Genomic DNA, 18,030 nt, shown 5'->3' on the forward strand with positions numbered 1-18,030 from the left:
GAAGTTAAAAACAATAGAGAAAACACAGAGATCTCATAGCGTCAAACTTTGGGAAATCAGTAATTTTTCAATCTAGAACTGTTTCAAAGCAATTTGAATATAGAGAAGCCACTCTGACATAGAGGCATCTTTTGCTTTGAGCTTTTTATACCATTAGCTTATGTACTTTGGATATGCTCACTTCAAAGTCAGGGAGTTCTTATTCCCGATTATTTCATTTAACAATACTGTGAATGAGGACGAAAATTATTTTCTTACACTCCAGGTGCCGTGTAACTACAGGGTTTATTTCATGTATTTCCACATCTCATCTTGTTTGATCATCTGTGCTAATCTTCTGTGAAGCACATTCAAAATATGATACAAATGCCAATAAAGTGCTTTTCATATTATCAAATGGCAAGGCTGCAGGTGACCATAAAAGTCAAAATGTTTCCACTAAAAGCAACCTCAATCTCCCTTAAACTTTTGGATTAAAGAGGCCTTGCCTTTGGAAACATATGGCATCAGCTCTGAGAAAGTTCACTGTAATTTTCTAAAATGAAGCATAAAGGAAAAAAACTGACCATTTCCTTGAATTTTAACATTAAATTCTGTGTTTGGGCAAATGGAATTGCTTACTTTAATCAGCATTAAAGAAACATTTCCAAAACATAGAAGAGCTGCAGGAGAGGAAGTAATATTTACAATGCTTTCACATATCTTTGTTTCAAAACACAAACATTCTGTGGCAAGCATAGTCACAATAAAAATTGTAGCTCTTCCACTGCCTCACTAAAGGAGTTCCAAAAGTCCTAAATGAGTTCCAAAGTCCTAATTTATCTTCTCTCTTTGCATCCTCATCTGCAAAATTGTAATAACATTTCCACAATTAAGAGAAGTGTTATAAAGATTACTCAGTAAGATATTTGCTTAGGACTCAAAAAATACCAAGCACTTGGTATTATAAATTATGTGCTAATTTCTCTTAAACTGCAGTAAAGCCTGAGTCAAGTGATTTGCAAGAAATCCCCATTGTGAGCTTCTGTAGTTAATTTTGGATAAGGTTATCTACATAAGAGCTTTATGTAATAAAGAATCACTCATAGCTTAGCATCTTCTTTTTAAACTATTACTGTTAGCTCTGCTAAATATGTCACATATTACTAACTGCATGTCAAGTCACTATACTGCATATCCCTATACTTAGAAAAAAATTTAGAAGATCTATATGAACTATCTATTACTACTTCTTGATTTTCATACTATGGTTGAGAAAACTTGTGCAGAACTCCCTGCAGTTAAGGGCCATGACCAAGAATCTGTTCAGAAACTGACTGAGGAAATTATCCTTGCCTAGAGCGCCAGCTCAGCAAACACTGAGCAGGTAACCATGTCTCTCCTCATTAAAACAAAAATTAAGCACGTGATTAACTTGCAGAATGTGCTTCATTGCCAAAAACACATGGAAAAATGCTGTCTTGAAAAAGGACTATAAACATATATAATTTGTTGTTATTAGATATGTTATTTGGATTCACCTCAATCAAACTACACAGTTCTATGTCTGTTACCTAGTTATGGCTTCATGCCACTGACCACTCCAAGGTCCACCCCTCTGCATTAGGCCATTATTGTACAATATATACAAAAGTATCTAAAAGCATCCCCTTCCTTTCCAAGCCCTTGGCATACGTGCTTGGTTAGGATTTATCCCCTATTTTTCATTCGGTGATCTTGTATAAATGCTTTTCTGCATGCTGTCCAGAAAGTGCACATGCTGTCTTGTAAGAGATTTCTGATTTCATAGATGTGGAAAAAATACTCCATCACTTCTGTCTTGCAGCATGAAGCTCTTCCTTGGCCAAAGCAGCTAGTTCTTATGTGCTTTGGGAAGAAGTCTGGGTATCGTATTTCCTAAAACTGTGGTTACGAAAAGATTCCCTGCAATGAAACAGATTCATAAATAGAGTTGGCAAATGAAAAACAATCACAGAAATACCTATCTTGTGAAAAGGAGCTCAGCTGAAACATGCTATGTGTTGGCAGGTCAGCACTGTCATTTCTTCTTCTCCCACCCCAAGCTAGACACAGTGGCTTTGTGAAGAAACATATAGTCATAATCAAAGAACATTAGACTCATGAATAAAAAGGATTGTTTTTTGTAGTGAAAGGATGACTTCATGCTGCCCAACACCACATGGTGCCATACTTGTTCTACCTCCTTTCTGGCTTCAAAGGTTGAAAAATCGCAAGATATTTCCAGTAAATTTGTTAGGGTGAGAGGGAAGTCTTATCTAACAATGCATTGAAATTACGTAAATCCTCTACCCCCACAATGCAGAACTTGAGAAACGCAGCTAACACTACAATGATCTCCAGTGGAAGTCAGCAGATTTCTTTAATCAGTAATAGAGTTGGCAGTGTACATTCCAGCTTGGTTTTAGCTGCCAGTACAACTCTCTTTCTTCCTTGCAAAAAATGGCATATTTTTTATAGCCACAACAGATAACCTGTCCTATGGTTTAACTATACCTTATGCTATGGACTTTCACTACAGGTTTGTACAGCTCTGGGATCTTCCTCTCAATCATGGGTCTAAGGTTCTCCTTCAGTTTCATGTAGTTTCTTTTGAGCTCCTGATGATATTCCCGTTGATCAGCAGTAATAAGGTGCTTGTTTTTCTCCACTGCTTCACCACACCTAGACAAAAGGAAAGAAAAAAAATACATGACATATATATATAATCTACTTTGTTAAACTCCCTCATTTTGTGTTAGGTAATTTAAATGGACAAGAATCCAGTTCCTTTAGTCTAGGCGTTCCTCTGGTCAAGACTTAAGTGACAATGAACTAATAAGAAAGTTCTGTTTTTCCCAAGTAAATAAACTGAGATGATATTTTAAAGAAATTAGTAAAGCATGAGTGAACTAATAGAAAGCAAATTTGATGACTGCAGAATACTGATGTAGCTGCCTACTTACTGTATAAAGAGATAAATTGGCAATAGCAATATTTAGAAGCTGTATCTTCTGCATAAGACTTGTTTTTATTTAACTCAAACATATCCTTCAGCAAGGAGGATAGTCAGGACTAAGGAGATGAGTATCTTCCTATGTGAATATTCTTGTTGAGATTTACAAATGTATCTAAGGCAAAGGACGTGTCTGCCACTATCACTGTGTCGGCTTGACAGATGTGGTTTTCTTGTAAACAGCTTTCTAAGTAAGAATGTCATTTTATTAAAAATCAAATCAAGGCAATAGTCTGAAATGTTTGATTTCTATAAGATGTTGAAAGATAAAACAAATGGAAGATCTTAATTTATACATTATTAGTGTAGAGTGTTAACATTTCTTCCCTTTGAGAACACAATGCCTACCTAAGCATTCATGTGAAGCAGAAATAACAAGTGTGGCCTGAATGCTCAAGGTGTGAGATGCCAGGATTCATGATGCTAACTTGCATAGGCAATTACTCAGTCATATTATCGTTGCAGTATTGCTGATATTGAATGTATTGATGCAATTCAGCATTTCAATTTTGTTTTACTGACCTCATTATAAACTCTTTGAAGCACAACCTCAGCTTGTTGTGATGTCGATAAAGTTTGGGGTCTGCTGGAATTTCAGCCAGGAACACTTGCGCTACCTCTAGTGGTCCCTTATGAAAATAACACAGGAAAATGTTAAACCCACCTGCTTAGACTGAAAACACAACACACATTTGTTTAAAGCTGTTTGTTATTTCATGAGTGCAATGATGAAAGAAAATAAAACTATGCACTGTTACCATAACAGGATGGATTTTAGCTCCCTTTCCCCCATAATATTTCCTTTGGCAAGCAGAATTTTTGCCCATCATATCTTATCCTCTCTTGTTATTATTCCTCCTCCAACTCCACAACAAAGGGAACAAATTCTGCTCAGCAGAGAGGAGCTGAGACACTCTAGTGACAAACCTGGTTATATTAGAGAAACACAGCTCCTGTGTGTGTATTACAAGACCTTCAGGCAATAAACCCAGTGCTGGAAAAGATCACTCTTTGCAAAGCTTATAACAGTACATTATTTCATAATACATGCATTGGTTGGAAATGGAGAGCATTTAGGCTTTCAGAAGAAAACTCCAAACTCTGTGAAATTGTGCATAACACTGTTTTTGCTCAGCCATGGCTTCAGCATTCCATTTTAATTTCTTTTAATTTCTTGGGCTTTTTTTTAGTGTGTATGTTTATGTTATACCTATTGTATCTCAGCTTTACTTTGGGGCACTCAGGTCTTGACTTCATATATTGATTTGATTTCCATGAGACTGAGTTTGTGGTGGTTCTACAGGAAAATTGTTATTATTATTCCCATTCCCCAAGGATAAATCTGGAATGAACCAAATGGCTGAGATGGCTAGCATGCTAGAAATGAAAAATCCTTGGATGCATTCACAAGACTTCTATGAGTTTCTGCACCTACAGCCAGAACAGTGCTTCCTATGAACACTTTCACCAAAAACATAGGTAATGAACAGTATATAGTGACTAAATATCAAGGGATGAAGCTTAAATACACACAGTGACTAAATGTGTCTGACTAGAGGTACTTCTTCCAATGCAAGAAGTAGGAGTGCAAAAAAGAATGCACAGTCAGAAAAGTACACTTCATCTGGCTTATTTGGATCCCTTACCTGATTTACAGTGGCTCCAACTGAGCCCTGCAAAACCATCTGGAGCATTTTGGCATCTGGTGGTTCTTGGTTGGTGGCTGCAGTTAGTTCCTGCGTTTTTTTACGCATATCTTCAATAGCAACTTCAATTGGTGTCAAAATAAACTAAGGGAAAGGGAAGAAAAGATGGTTCATTACCTGAATCATGCATGCAGCTGACCTGTTCTAAATACAACAATATCATTCTCCTGTTTCAAAAGCAGTAGTTGTGAAACCCAGAAACACTGTTCAGTCTAACTTGGTAGATGGTCATCTTGGTAGACAGTGCAGCTGATCTTAGACATCTTACCATTTGCAGAAATAGGGTGTGAATCAGACCTACTGTTCACATAAATTCATTCTTATTCTAAGTTACTTCATGCCTGAAATGGTGTTGTACTTTCTACAGTATAAAGCTTCCCTGTCTCTAAACCAGCCCTAAGCCCAGTCTAGTTCTCTGACTGTACTCCTATCCTACTTCTGCCTTATCAGCTGGAAGTATAGCTACAAACAGAGTTCCACATATCCTCCTACACAGCATTAGAGCTAGGAGGTCAAAAGAAGAATGTACATTGGCTCTCGTCTCTTCTCCATAGTATATCTCTATCTTGCCTTGTCTGTCCCTTCTGTGATAGTCCTGTTTACAAGAGCAGTGTCTGACAAATTCAGCATTCTTTTTTTTCTGCCAAGCATAAATTTAGAAATCTTCCCACCCAGAGACTCCTTCAGTCCTTGAGAAATTAGATCTGTCTTCAAAACCCAATTACCTCTTCTCTTTGGATGACATTAATTCTAGTTTTGATGTAGGGGAAAGCATGCATTGTGGTTAGGATGGTGTTCCTCTTGTACTGCTCACTGAGTTCTCCTCTGGGACGCCCATCCATAGTGAAAGGCGTAGTGTACATGAACCGGCAGATGTTGAAGTTCTTCTCAAAGTAAGTAACTCTGTCCTTCATCTCATACTCATCAAAATAGGGCTCCACAAAAGTAATTTGTATGTATGCCTAAGAAAAGAGGGAAGAACCATTACAGTACTTTACAACCCGAGGAATGTAAAAGCAATGGCGCATGTGAAGTATCCCACAGTACACACTTCCTAAGGAAGGTCTGGAAAAGCAAAGAGCTGAAAATACTTCAGGGGTCATTTTCTTATTCAGAGCTAACAAAACTTGCATCTAGGAAGGCACAGCTTAACCCTGGGGATCAGAACCAGGGCAGGGACCAGAGACCAGAACTTTTAATTTCTATACTCTGTGACAAGCTACCATGCTAAGCCTGTCACCGAGGCTTTAATACCCCTGGGCACAGAGATACCAAGCTGGGTGGTTTCTTTTAGTGCCTTAATGTTTGAGCATAAAAGTTGCAAAGGGACCTTCTCTTCCCATTTCTCTTGTGTGACAAAGCACTCAACCCTCTTGGTAGTACTTTCCCTACCTTATTGGGATCCAGCTTTCTTTTGTCTACAGGAGCAGAGTCCTTAATCACTTCCACAGCATCCTCCCCGAAACATTGGCCATAAAATCCCTAGAAAGGAAACAGAATTATCCCAAAATTTTAGTCCTTAATGCAATGCTAATGCAATTCTAGGAGAAAGGAGTGACACCCATGATGATTTCTGGGCTCTGTACAGTCAGTATACTGCTCCACAAACCACAGCTGGCCAGGGTAAGGCATCTTCTGACAAAGATCACTGTGAGTTGCTCAGACAATCACAGAACTTGAGGTTAAATAATCAGAAGGGAACATAGCAATTTCATAAAAAAGCTGAAAAAATACCAAAGCAAATATCTAGCATGCTCAAAATCACTCAATGTTTTACAGGCCTGCTTGTAAGAGACATAGCTGCAAAAGAATGGATCACTTACATAATTATGCTTAAAAAGGGATACTGTGGAAAGGATATGCACTAAGGAAATAATCTATGGTAAAAATCAGTTTGTTACTGATTTTTTATACAGCAATGACAATATTAGGACTGTGTGGATTAATTGAAAAATATACCATTTGAGATCCTGTTAACATAATATTTTTCCTTACCTCTAATCTGTGAGAAATCTCAGGGAGTTTTGTAATTGCAGGCTCCTTATAAACAAATTCCTGTTCATCCAAGTCCCCAAATTTTGATCCATAGAAACCAACACGGAAGTAAGTTCCAAACATTCGTTTCTGTCCCTAATTGATAAAGAGAAGAGGAAATTTACAACTGCTTTATGTGGACATTGCAGTATTTGGAAGCCTTTTTTTCCCCTCAACTGATGTATGAGAGAATTCACTAGTCCTACATTTTCATCATTTCAAAGCCACTTCTATATATCATCAGTGCTGATGCAATAGAAGCACAGAAGAGAAAGCATAGAACTAAGTAAACATTTGACTGCAATCTAATTTAAAATTTAAGCGGACCATGAAGGAGGTTGTATAGAACAAAATATCTTATTAATTTTAAATTCCTTTGAATACATGTAAGAAAATTAAAATTTTGCAAATTTGCAATGAAAATTGATATGAATTTGAAACGGATTAGGCTCAGCAATAAGGTTCTTCTGAAGAAAGAGAAGAGAGTATGAGTGCTGAGAATTAGATGGGTTTTCACATTTATGAAATATGTTTTATAAATATAAACACTCTTCAGTTTTATAACTGAAAACACTAGTGAATTTAGAATAAAGTTATTTTTGTTAAACAGATGTGGCCAGGTGGACACAGACATGTTCAGCTAAGACCATTTTATATAAATTTCTGCTTTTTTGGTATGGAGAGCCTTTTTACACTGTAGACTATGTAGATAGACCCAAGCACATGGAAGCTTTTATTTGAAAAAAGGAAATGGAATTATTTCAAATTCTGGTGGGTTGATCATGGCAAGATGCCAGGTACCCACCAAAGCCACTGTATTATCCCTCCCTGCAACTGGACAGGAGAGAGATAATGAATGGTTTGACATAAGGATAGGGAGTGATCACAAATTAGTTACCATCATGGGCAAAACACAGTTGACTTGGGAAAACTAACTGGATTTATTACCAATCAAACTCAGAACAGGATAACAAGAAGTAAAACAAATTTTAAAAACACCTTTCCCCCTTTCTCCTTAGGCTCTACATCTTCTCTCCCAGTGGTCCAGGGAGATGGGAAACAGGGGGCATGTTCACCACATGTTGTTTCTCCCACTGCTGAGGGTTGGAGTCTTTCTGCTCCAGCCTGTGGTTCCTCCCTTTCTCCCTGCCAGCCTTACATGGGGTCACAGCCTTCTGTCAGGCATCCACCTGCTCTGGCATGGGGTTCTACATGGGCTGCAGGTGGGTCTCTGCTCCCCTGTGGATCTCCATGGGCTGCAGGGCCACAGCTGTCTCACCCTGGGCTGCATTTGGGCTGCAGGGGAATCTCTCTCTGGCACCTGTAGCACCTCCTGCCCCTCCTTCTCCACTGATCTTGGTGTCTGCAGAGCTGTTGCTCTCACATATTTTCCACTTGTCTCTCCTCTGAGCACAATTACATCTGGCCAGTAACTTTTTTCCCTTTTAAAATATATTATCTCAGAGGTGCTGCCACTGTCACTGATGGGCTCAGTCTTGGCCAGCCTTGGCCAGCAGCTGGCATTGGCTCTGTTGGACATGGATAAAGTTTCTAGCAGCTTCTCACTGACATCCCTCTTTAAACTCTCCCCCTCCACTATCAAAACCTGGCCACACAAACCCAATACACACATGAACAGTTTTATTAACAGCAGTCTCAAACAAATAGTGCAATCCAGCAATGTGTCTTGCTAGCAGTGCCTTGCCTCAAAAGTACCTTATTAATAATGCTGTCAAAGGCCTTCTGTAGCTTGCTGTGTGTCAAGGTGAGCTTCCTGAAGTCTCGATGTGCTTCCAGTATGGGGATGACAATTTTGTACACTTCATTCACAGTTTCATACAAACCTCCCTTTGAATAAAAAAAAAAGAAAAAAAAAAGGAAGAAATGAAGTGAGTCTTCATGCACTCTGAAAAGAAACTATATCTCCATCAATGGCTTAGCTGAAAAGGAGACTTATGGGACTCATCTGTTAATCTCCTATGTTGCTTGTTTTGGTGTTCTGAAAACTAGTAATAGGAAATGGGCCATTCTGAACAGCAAAGAATGAACTGGGTGTAATTTGGATCTCTGATCAAATTCCTGTGTAAAGCCCTGGTTTCTACCTCAGGCTACAAGAACTAGAAATTCAGGCTAGCAGCAGGAAATGGATTTGTTTGTCATGTATGGTTCAAGGCAAACAGAGCTATGTCTGGACAAAGGGACCCAAGTGATACCTTTGGAGATGCTAAATCACAAGTCCTTACATAGTAAGTGTAGATTATGAGGCTAGTGGTTGTATGCTTTGTAAAAGTATAGGAGTAACTCTCACATGCCTCCTAAAATATATATTTTATGCAAAATCTTTTTCTTAAATGTACTATCCCATGATAATATCAACTGAAAGTCTTGGTTCCTGCCCAAGACAATCACTTTCTGTTGATGTTGCCTGTGGTCTGCACAGTAGAGGTGGGTATGTGGCTGAGCTAGGCTGAAAAAGCCTAGGTTAATCAATCTGACTGAGGCAGTAATGGGACAGCCAAAGATGTGTCCTCTTGTTATTTGGACTGTGGCAGGTCTGTGATGCCTGGTTTAGGAGTACTACATTGTTTCCTCATGTGCAGGAAAGGAAGCTGTGGATCTGGCTTAGGTAGCCCACTATCCATTCCCTCCTGGGGATTCTGGTCCTCACTCACCGTGCTGAAGAGCTCTGCAGCTTGTTCCAGCAGCCCTACCAGTCCACTTTCTGAAAAATACCTCCCAGAACATATGCCATCTTCATCCGGAGACAAAACATCATCTGAAACAGCAGATTCCTCCAGCACATTGGATGAAATGTTCTAAAATACATCACAGCACACAAATAAAAAACCTAAATCAACAGTACATAACAAGGATTGAGGAAGAAATTGTTTCAACATATTTACATGATGGGAAGAGGAATGAGTTTTTTCAGTTGCAACCAGGGGACACATAGTTACATTCGTTTTTAGAAGTGAAAGTAACATCATAAATCTCCATAGATGGCAGATCAGGAGTTTCGCTGTAAGAATCATGAATTTTCTTTCTAGCCTCAGGTTTAAAATGCAGACTCCTGTAGGTGTCAAACTAGCTCTTCTCTGGTGGCTGGATTTCCATGGAGCTTGCAGTGAGCTTAACCCCCAATACTACTAGAGTCACAAGCAATGTGCCCTTCCTAGTGCTGGCACTGAGGAGTGGGAAATTCCAAACAGCACTCCAGACCTTCTGCCATCTGCTTGAATAAATTGAACTTTTTATTCACCTTTTCCAAGCAGAGGAGAAGTTTTTATTCACCTTTTCCAAGCAGAGGAGAAGTAGGACACAGACGACATCACTCAAAAAACCACAATAATTGATTGCTTCTTCCTGGTTCATCCTCCGCCATACTACACTTCAAACTTCCAGTATTTACTCAGTTTCTTGTTAATGTTATGGATCTCACTGTGCATTTAAATAAAACTAGATGAAGTCACTCTCTTAAGACCCTAAATAACCATGAAATAACATGTCTACAACAGTTCTTCAGGACTTCTTTGAATATATGACACTGTGTGGCATCAACATTAAAAATTTTATAAAATATAGAAATACGTACAAAATAACAGCAAAATATGTGTACATCTAGTATAGGACTGGCATATGTAACTTTCAGCAGCAGCAGAAAGGCTAAGCTTCGATTTTCTATTAATTAAAAGGAGTTAAATTAGTGTCATAGTGTCTCACTTCAGCAGAAACTGGCAATGACAATCTGTCTGAGTGCAGGATGGATGCCAGCTGGCTAGCTAGCTGAGTCCTTAAAGGCATCTTTATAAAATAGCAGAGACACTGAGGGCTGTTACTATTGATCAGATTTCAGATAAAGAATTGGCACCACACACCACTAGCAGCATTGGGCTTCCCCCCATGGGTTTTATGGATGTATTTATTACTCCATGGGTGAAATTTACTCCAGCCATGCTGCCATTACACTGCCTAGTCTGCACATCACATCAGCACCACTGGAAGGGTGAGCGTAGCCTTAGAACAGAATTCATAGGAGTTCAGAATACATCTGAATTTTGGCCAGAGGAAGAACCACAGCACATTTAGCACACCTAAACCACTTTTTACCGACTAGTCCCATTGAGGAGAGTGACTTCAACCAGACTTAGGTTCTCTAGCACATACTTGCAGAAACTCACAAGCCATGCAGATTAATTTCAGGTTTTCCTTTTCTGTAACAGTAGCTGTTAAGGACTGTTTTGATGTGACTCTGGTGGCTTTAAAAAAGTTTTATTATTTTTTATTTTCCTTTTGTAGCAAAGAGAAGAGAGTCTAGAGAAGTGATTTATATACAAAAGTAACGAGAAAGTCACAGATACCAATTATCCCTTCTCCACCTTTAAGCCTCTAATAACTAATGTCAGGAATGTATTTCCATGTTTTACAGTCCATGTACTCTAGGAGGAGAGAGCCTGCATGACATACTTCTGGGGCTTGCATGATCTTCTGCAAAGTGGACAAGCCTCAACCAAATTAAGCCTTGATCTACCTTTCATATTGGATAATTTTACATATCCCTTGTATAATAAAGGCAATACATAAATCACAATATATTTTATAATCAATTATATTGAATTTCACAAGCCTAGTTTTCATTAAGGAAAATAAGTACTTCTGTGAACTCAAAAACCCCTCTGATCTCCAGCCCTCATCACCATGTTAAATAAGGCCAGGGTAGCCTGCAACCTAGATGCCCAAAGAGGCCAGGCTCTACCTGCTGAGCCATGTACCTCAGCAGGTAGAGACACACACTAGGTCTATGTTAATAGAAAGTGCTTTAAAGTCAGTCCCTATGCACTTCATACTCTCACTAATTCTGCTTTACTGCTTGTGAAGGAAATTTAGCGTAAGCATGAATTAAGTCAAATGGAATTCCATTGAAAGTTACCTCACTTTGATTTTGAGAGATAGTTTTGATTGCATGGAGGGAAGCTTTATGTCTGGTACAATATAAGGAAAAGTATTACTCTATTGACAGCCAGTTTTCTGGATGCTAACAGATACACTGCAGAATATCAAATCCAGAACTGATTTGATGCTTTGCTGACTCATTTTACTCATCTGTAAAGAGGAGATAATACTTCTGCTCATGAAGAATAATATTTTTATTCACATCATTATCACCCTCAATTCCACATCTAAATGCACATCACCACTATTAGTTGATCTCATATCTGAGCCAAATGAAGAAATGATCACAGAGTCAGTGAGTGAGACCTGTAACCACACTTGAAGCTGAGCTAGTCTGCATAGTGTTTCCCTCTTTTAACAAAGTCATCTGAATAAGATCTCCACAGGTGCTAAAAAACATAAACCTGTTTGTAAAGAATGGGAAAACTTTTCTTGAAAGGCTATATAAAAATGCAAAGGGTTATTATAGTTATAATTACTGTTATCGAGTAAACTGAAATTGAAAATTGTACTGTCAGATAAAGAGTTATGTAATTGGGTTCTTGTCATTAGGGCATTTTATTACCTCTGTCTTATGAGGCAACTGTGTCTTTGGAAAGTATGTATTTACACAAGCATTTTGATGAGAGAAATTGATTTGCTGCTTTTAAACTCCTAAGTTTTTGCCTGCTTACTGCCTTGCACAATAGACTTCAATTCTTTAACATAAATGAAAACATATCCATTTATAGCAACCTGCATAATCTAGGAGCAATGGAGGGAGGAATTGCATTAGGGTCAAGTGTGTGAGCTTGCAAGCACTCAAGGCAGCCTGGGATCAGGATGACATTGGGGAGGGAATGCAGATTTCACTTATATCCAAATGATGATAGTATCTAACAAGTAGAAAGAAAAGAACGGTAAATAGAAGTAACGCATGGAAGTTAGAAGTTTGAAGATATACAAAACTGATAAGGGATGCAAAATGGCAGAAGAATAAATTCATGGCCAAAAGTTTAACCATTAAAAACAACTATCATAAAGCTATCTTTATTCTAAAGAAAATCAAGAATAAACACTTGTCCATCACCTAATTGCTGAGGTGGTATTGAAAATACTAATGCCCAACAATTCAATGGAAAATGCCAAGTGGCTCAATCATGTTCACATTTACTGTTTTGAAAGGGAAAGCTCCAGGTGGCTGTGGTTTTATCAAGGGATGGTGAATGCACCAAGTATTAGTATTAGTTAGGTATTTCAAACTCATTTTGGCAACAAAATATGCTCTGCAACAGATCAACAAAACTAAGCAAAGGAGTATTCAAGCAGTGAATCCTGAGCTGCCATTTGTTTTAGAAAACTGGGGAAGTTCCAGAAGAGGAAATATGCTTTGGGGATCATCTACTTCTTCAAAGTGTACAAGATGAGCAGATGGTGATAGGTTTATCAGACTGCAGCAGGACAAAATGGTGGAAATACTGATACAAAATTACTAAAGAAAACCTTAAAAGTATTGTACTTAGGCTGAATCAACACCAGACTACACAAGCCTGATACTTTCTAAAGAAAGGAATTACAGTCCAATAAAGATAATAATGTCTAAACAGTGAATGTCTATATAACATCTAAGGTGATTCTACAAAATATTTCTACTAATTAGTTGAAATTATTTACAATTTACTTTAATCATTGCAGCCAACAATTCACTGGTTTCAGGGAATAATGATATAAGAGAAATCTTCAACACATGGCAATAAATTAAGGGTTTGGCCATTTTTATTTTTAACAATATGAAGAAAAGAAGCACTAAAATAATTGAATTTGCACATGAAGTCAGTTCAGGTAAGGGTATCTAAAACTGCATAATCTGATAAAATAAGTGGATATATATATGCATTTCAAAAAGTTTAATCACAAAGACTTATGCTTTCATCTATGTGATGAAACGTAAGGTGAAAAACTGAAGCCAAGAAAACTGTCTGGAAAAGATCAGTTTATTACTGAGTAAAAAAACTCAACAACATGAAAAGAACCAGCGAAATCTTCAGAAAGATAATGGGAGAGCTACAGCTCATGCTGAAAGAACTTATGGGACATGTTTACTAGACTTGGATATACTGGATTGACTGCAGTGATTGTGTCATTCATCAGTCAAAAGGGTTTGGTTAGAAACTTGAGGGCAGTCAAAGGATTGGAGAACACGCCTGAAAGAGCTGAGCAGCTCCAATTATCTAGATTATGAGAAAGAAGTTTGAAAAATGCATCTGTCACAGTTGATAAGTAACAGCCCTAGAAAAAGCATGGGATAATAGAGGGTTTCTACTTGTGAGAGACTACAGTATCAAACTGCTGGAAATAAAAGCTGGAGACTGCCATTGTAACATCTGCCCCCTGCACGCATCTCTGCTTTGCTTAGCACAAGAACAAACACACACACCAGAGCTACCTTATGCCAGCAAAGCCTTTTACCTGAAAACTGACACTGCCCACAGGGAGATAGTTACGATCCTCGAGCATGCTGAGGTACTCTGACACCAGTGCTGCAGCATGAACCAGGCACATGGCTGCTTCTGTGTAGCACTTCCTCTTGGTGTGCTTCTCTGCCATGTTCTGCAGCCAAGTCAGCCTCAAGTCCGGAGATGTCTGGTATCCTTTTGCAATTCTGAAAACACAGGCCAGAAAACAGGTGTGAATGATCACTTCTCAAATAACAAAAATACCCTTATAATTCTTCCCCTGGGTTCAATGGAAGAAGACATTTCTGTCTTTACTCTGTATGATTCGTTAAACAGAAAGCAAAAGAAATGGTTAGGCGGTGCTGGGCAAGAGATAGAGGGGCTATGAGGAAAGTAAAACTGCTGCATCCAAGACTCTTCAATGTTCCTGACTCTTATCCTTGCCCAAATCTATGTACACCTCCCAGAGGCTGCACTGCAATGTGCTCACTACTGCAGCCTGGGTGCCCTGCTAAAGACCAGCTCTGCCAAAAAGGAAATGTGCAATAACAGAACAGATAGAGAGTTTGTCACAGCTATGTCCCTAAAATGCATAGTTCAGCTCACCTCACTCCAGAATTTTCTCAGTAGCAATTCTAAATGGATTCACCTGTACATGAGGTCCATCAGCATCTCTGGATCTTCCTGAAATTCCCTCATTTTCACTGTATCTGACAGGATGCCATTCAGATTACATAGTAGCTCCTCTACCTGAAGCAATGCAAAGATCAATGTAAAGATCAATTCTCAGGTGTTTATTTTTTCCTCTGGAAAAACAGTATCTGCATCAGATGATGTTAATCTCCTTAAGCCTCTTTTACCCAAGGAAATGTCAGGATGTTTTCTTCAGCTCTATGTAATGCAGCAAAGGCTGCTTACATAGCAAATCTTACACACACACATATTTTAATTAATCAAAATTAGCTGAAATCCTTTGATCTATTTATTTCTGAATAAGTCAAATGTGCTAATGGAATTCAGCTTTAGTTGATCTTACATCTGAAACCAGATGTTTTTCAGTACAACCTGAGTTACTCTAAGAATTTTAACAAAGTGTTTGACGGTTGTTTGATATGTTTTTCATTATTGCTGCTGACAAGTTGACAAAGAGAGAGAAGTTTCCCAGGTGGTACTTGTCTGAAAACATAATTAATCAAATTCCATTTTGGGAAACTCTTAGAGGGCATAGTTCCTGCTGAGGTCTAGGAGAAAGCTGTACTCAAAACCAAGTGATGATTCTCCTGTAATGTGATTTCAGGGGAAATTCTTTAGAGTTTATTTTATGGAATAATATCACTTCTTCCCCCCTTATTGTTGTGCTAGACATAAACTCATGCAATAATGTCTTCATTCTTAGTTTCATTGCTTTTGGAAGACCAAGACCTAGAACTTGCTTCAAGCATGGTCCTATGTGAAAGCTCCTGATAAAAGCCACAGATGCCATAAAAGATTTAACCTGAATGGGAAATGGCGTTGCCTGCATATCTGTGTCTTCCTCTGCGTAGGCCAGGATGGTTCGCAAGGATCGTCGAAGGAATTCCTCATTAAACTCAGGTGATTTTCCAACCAGAGAAGCTAGCGACATGGTCACCTGCATCTTCACTCTTGAAAAATTCTTCCAGAAGAAAAAAAACAAAAGCATGAGAGAATGATGGCTGCACTGCAGTTCACATATCTACATCCTCTATGAAGCAAACCCACTTTCTCCTGTCCAGATTGAGTGCAGTAGACTCACTGCTCACATAACTGGCCCCTGGTGCATCAAACCTAATCATGTTTTACCCACTTAAGCCAAAGATCCCTAATCTGACATGTCTGTACTTTGGAGCTAGAATGTTTCTTAAAATATGCATGCATTTTGAGACAGGAGAAAGCCAGAAGCACCCCTTTCCCCCTTTGCACAGGCCAGTGGGTGTGTGGATCAGACCACACACAGGAATAGATGAGGAAGAATGACTGGAAAAACATTCTGGAAACAAATCTCGGAGGCAAAAGGCCTCTGGGAGCTTCAACTGGTGATGCATAACACCCTGATAATCATGGTGTGCCTGCAGTATAGTTTCCTTCTGCAGAGTTTACACTTTTACATGTCCAAGGCTTTTAAAGTAATAACTAGTGAAGGAAATTCTGTGCAAGATCAGATGCTATCCAAAATGCTAATGCATATGTTTTTATGCTAGAACATTATTAATCTACATGCATAATGTATGTATTTTGCTCCACATGCGTGGTAAAAATCAGAGCCTAGTCCTAAGACCAAGGAGCTGGTGAAGAATTCCAATAATACAAGTGTACAGGAGTATACAGAAGTTGCAACTGCATTAGAATAGAACTAGACTGAGTTGTTCTGACACAGGAATGAAAGAAAAAAGACAAGGTGAAGGGTATTGCTTATGCATTGTATGGTCTTTGCTGTCAGAGGCCTAATGCTGCTCTGTTTGAAGATGCATTTACAGATATTGGAGGATGATATTGAGTCATGTTTCCTGAATCAATGCAATGAACAATAATTAAAACTACTTTCCCCCTGCACTTCTAGCACTTCTCTTGGCTCAAATGTGTGAAACAGCAGACCAGGTGACTGCATGCATTCTACTTGCTGTTGCAACTTCAGTCCTTGTTTCAATTGATCACAAAAAAAGGTGGCACAAAATATACTGCTGTTCTCAAAATCTTACACTGGTAGAGCTGAAGCTGTATCTCATGAGGAGATAAAGAGTGGCACAGGCTTGAGTCCGTGTAATATCTATGCTGCTGCTGCAGTGATGGAGAACTCTTTGACACAGGTCAGCACACTGTTCAACCTCCTCTTCAAACAGCAAATCTCCAAACTAAGAGAAAGGGAAGAAAACATTTATTACTCTTATTTATAACCATTAAAACATGATTATCTTAGAGCACAAAAGTGACAGGGTTCACAAAAAGCCCAAAGTTTTCAAAAACTACATTTTATATGTCTTTTTATTCACACTTCTGATTCCTGTGATGTTGCAGATTCCATTTTTAAGATTTTCTACAAGAAAGAAGAATTTTAAAAGAAGGGTTTGTGTTTTGGAAAAAAGAGAAAGTGACAGAATAAACTCAGAGTATGATGGCTTCAGGAGTTTTTGAAAACATCAAATATTGCAAAATTCTTAGAAGCATGGAGATTTGCTATTTTCAGAATCCGTAATGATTGATGAAGCATGCAAATACTTCCTTAAGTATATGGAGCAATTTTTAGCTCTTTGCACCAATGCCCTACCCTTCCCCAGGCCTCCAATATGTTCTTCCTCCTATGGTGTATGAAAAAACTTGCACTGCCAAGCTTTCATGCCAGACCCTCCTTTACAGTGTGTACACAATGCACACAGCAGGCAGTAAACTCAGGGGGCAGGATGTCTGTCCAAAGAAACTCTCATCAGAGACAGCACAGATGCACCAGTACCATATCTACACACACAGGACTGATAAAGGTGTCTGAGCAAACACAAGATATTGCTTCCAATCTGCAGACCAATTTCCCAGTTCTCAGCCTTTCTTCAGTCTATTCTCTCACTGTTTTGTGTCTAATTTATATTACAAGCCTGCTGGCAGATGGTTTTATCACTTTTACTTGTAAAATAACATCTATATGCCTAAAAGGTAATAGAAATAATTGGACTGATTTCTTCATGAAATACAGAACAGAGTCAGCTTAACTACAAGATCTATTTCAATGAGAATAAGAATTGCTTCACAAAATTCATTACTGTAATTGGAAGTTAGCTTCTAAAGATAAAGTAAAATGAAAACATAATTATGAGTTTCATAACTATTCAGGTATCTACCCTGCAATTAGGCTTTGTCAGCCAATCTGCATTTAAGAGCAGAC

At 38.5% G+C, this 18,030-nt stretch overlaps 1 protein-coding gene across 1 annotated transcript in view; it reads right to left on the reverse strand.

Moving 5' to 3' along the window:
• Nucleotides 1–1,206: 1,206 nt before the first annotated feature.
• Nucleotides 1,207–18,030, reverse strand: part of DOCK8 (dedicator of cytokinesis 8) — a 64,867-nt gene continuing 48,043 nt past the window's right edge. The window contains exons 34-46 of the mRNA XM_066568791.1: nt 16,856–17,008; nt 15,634–15,792; nt 14,788–14,888; nt 14,152–14,344; nt 9,426–9,569; nt 8,470–8,601; nt 6,715–6,849; nt 6,112–6,201; nt 5,445–5,681; nt 4,660–4,803; nt 3,536–3,642; nt 2,515–2,682; nt 1,207–1,923 (exon numbers count right to left, since the gene is read on the reverse strand). Of these exons, the coding sequence (XP_066424888.1) occupies nt 1,860–1,923; nt 2,515–2,682; nt 3,536–3,642; nt 4,660–4,803; nt 5,445–5,681; nt 6,112–6,201; nt 6,715–6,849; nt 8,470–8,601; nt 9,426–9,569; nt 14,152–14,344; nt 14,788–14,888; nt 15,634–15,792; nt 16,856–17,008 (1,827 nt within the window). The 3' untranslated portion in view covers nt 1,207–1,859. The remainder of the gene's footprint in view (nt 1,924–2,514; nt 2,683–3,535; nt 3,643–4,659; nt 4,804–5,444; nt 5,682–6,111; nt 6,202–6,714; nt 6,850–8,469; nt 8,602–9,425; nt 9,570–14,151; nt 14,345–14,787; nt 14,889–15,633; nt 15,793–16,855; nt 17,009–18,030) is intronic.

This window comes from Molothrus aeneus, chromosome Z (assembly GCF_037042795.1).
Source record: "Molothrus aeneus isolate 106 chromosome Z, BPBGC_Maene_1.0, whole genome shotgun sequence".
In the NCBI taxonomy this organism is placed as follows: domain Eukaryota; kingdom Metazoa; phylum Chordata; class Aves; order Passeriformes; family Icteridae; genus Molothrus; species Molothrus aeneus.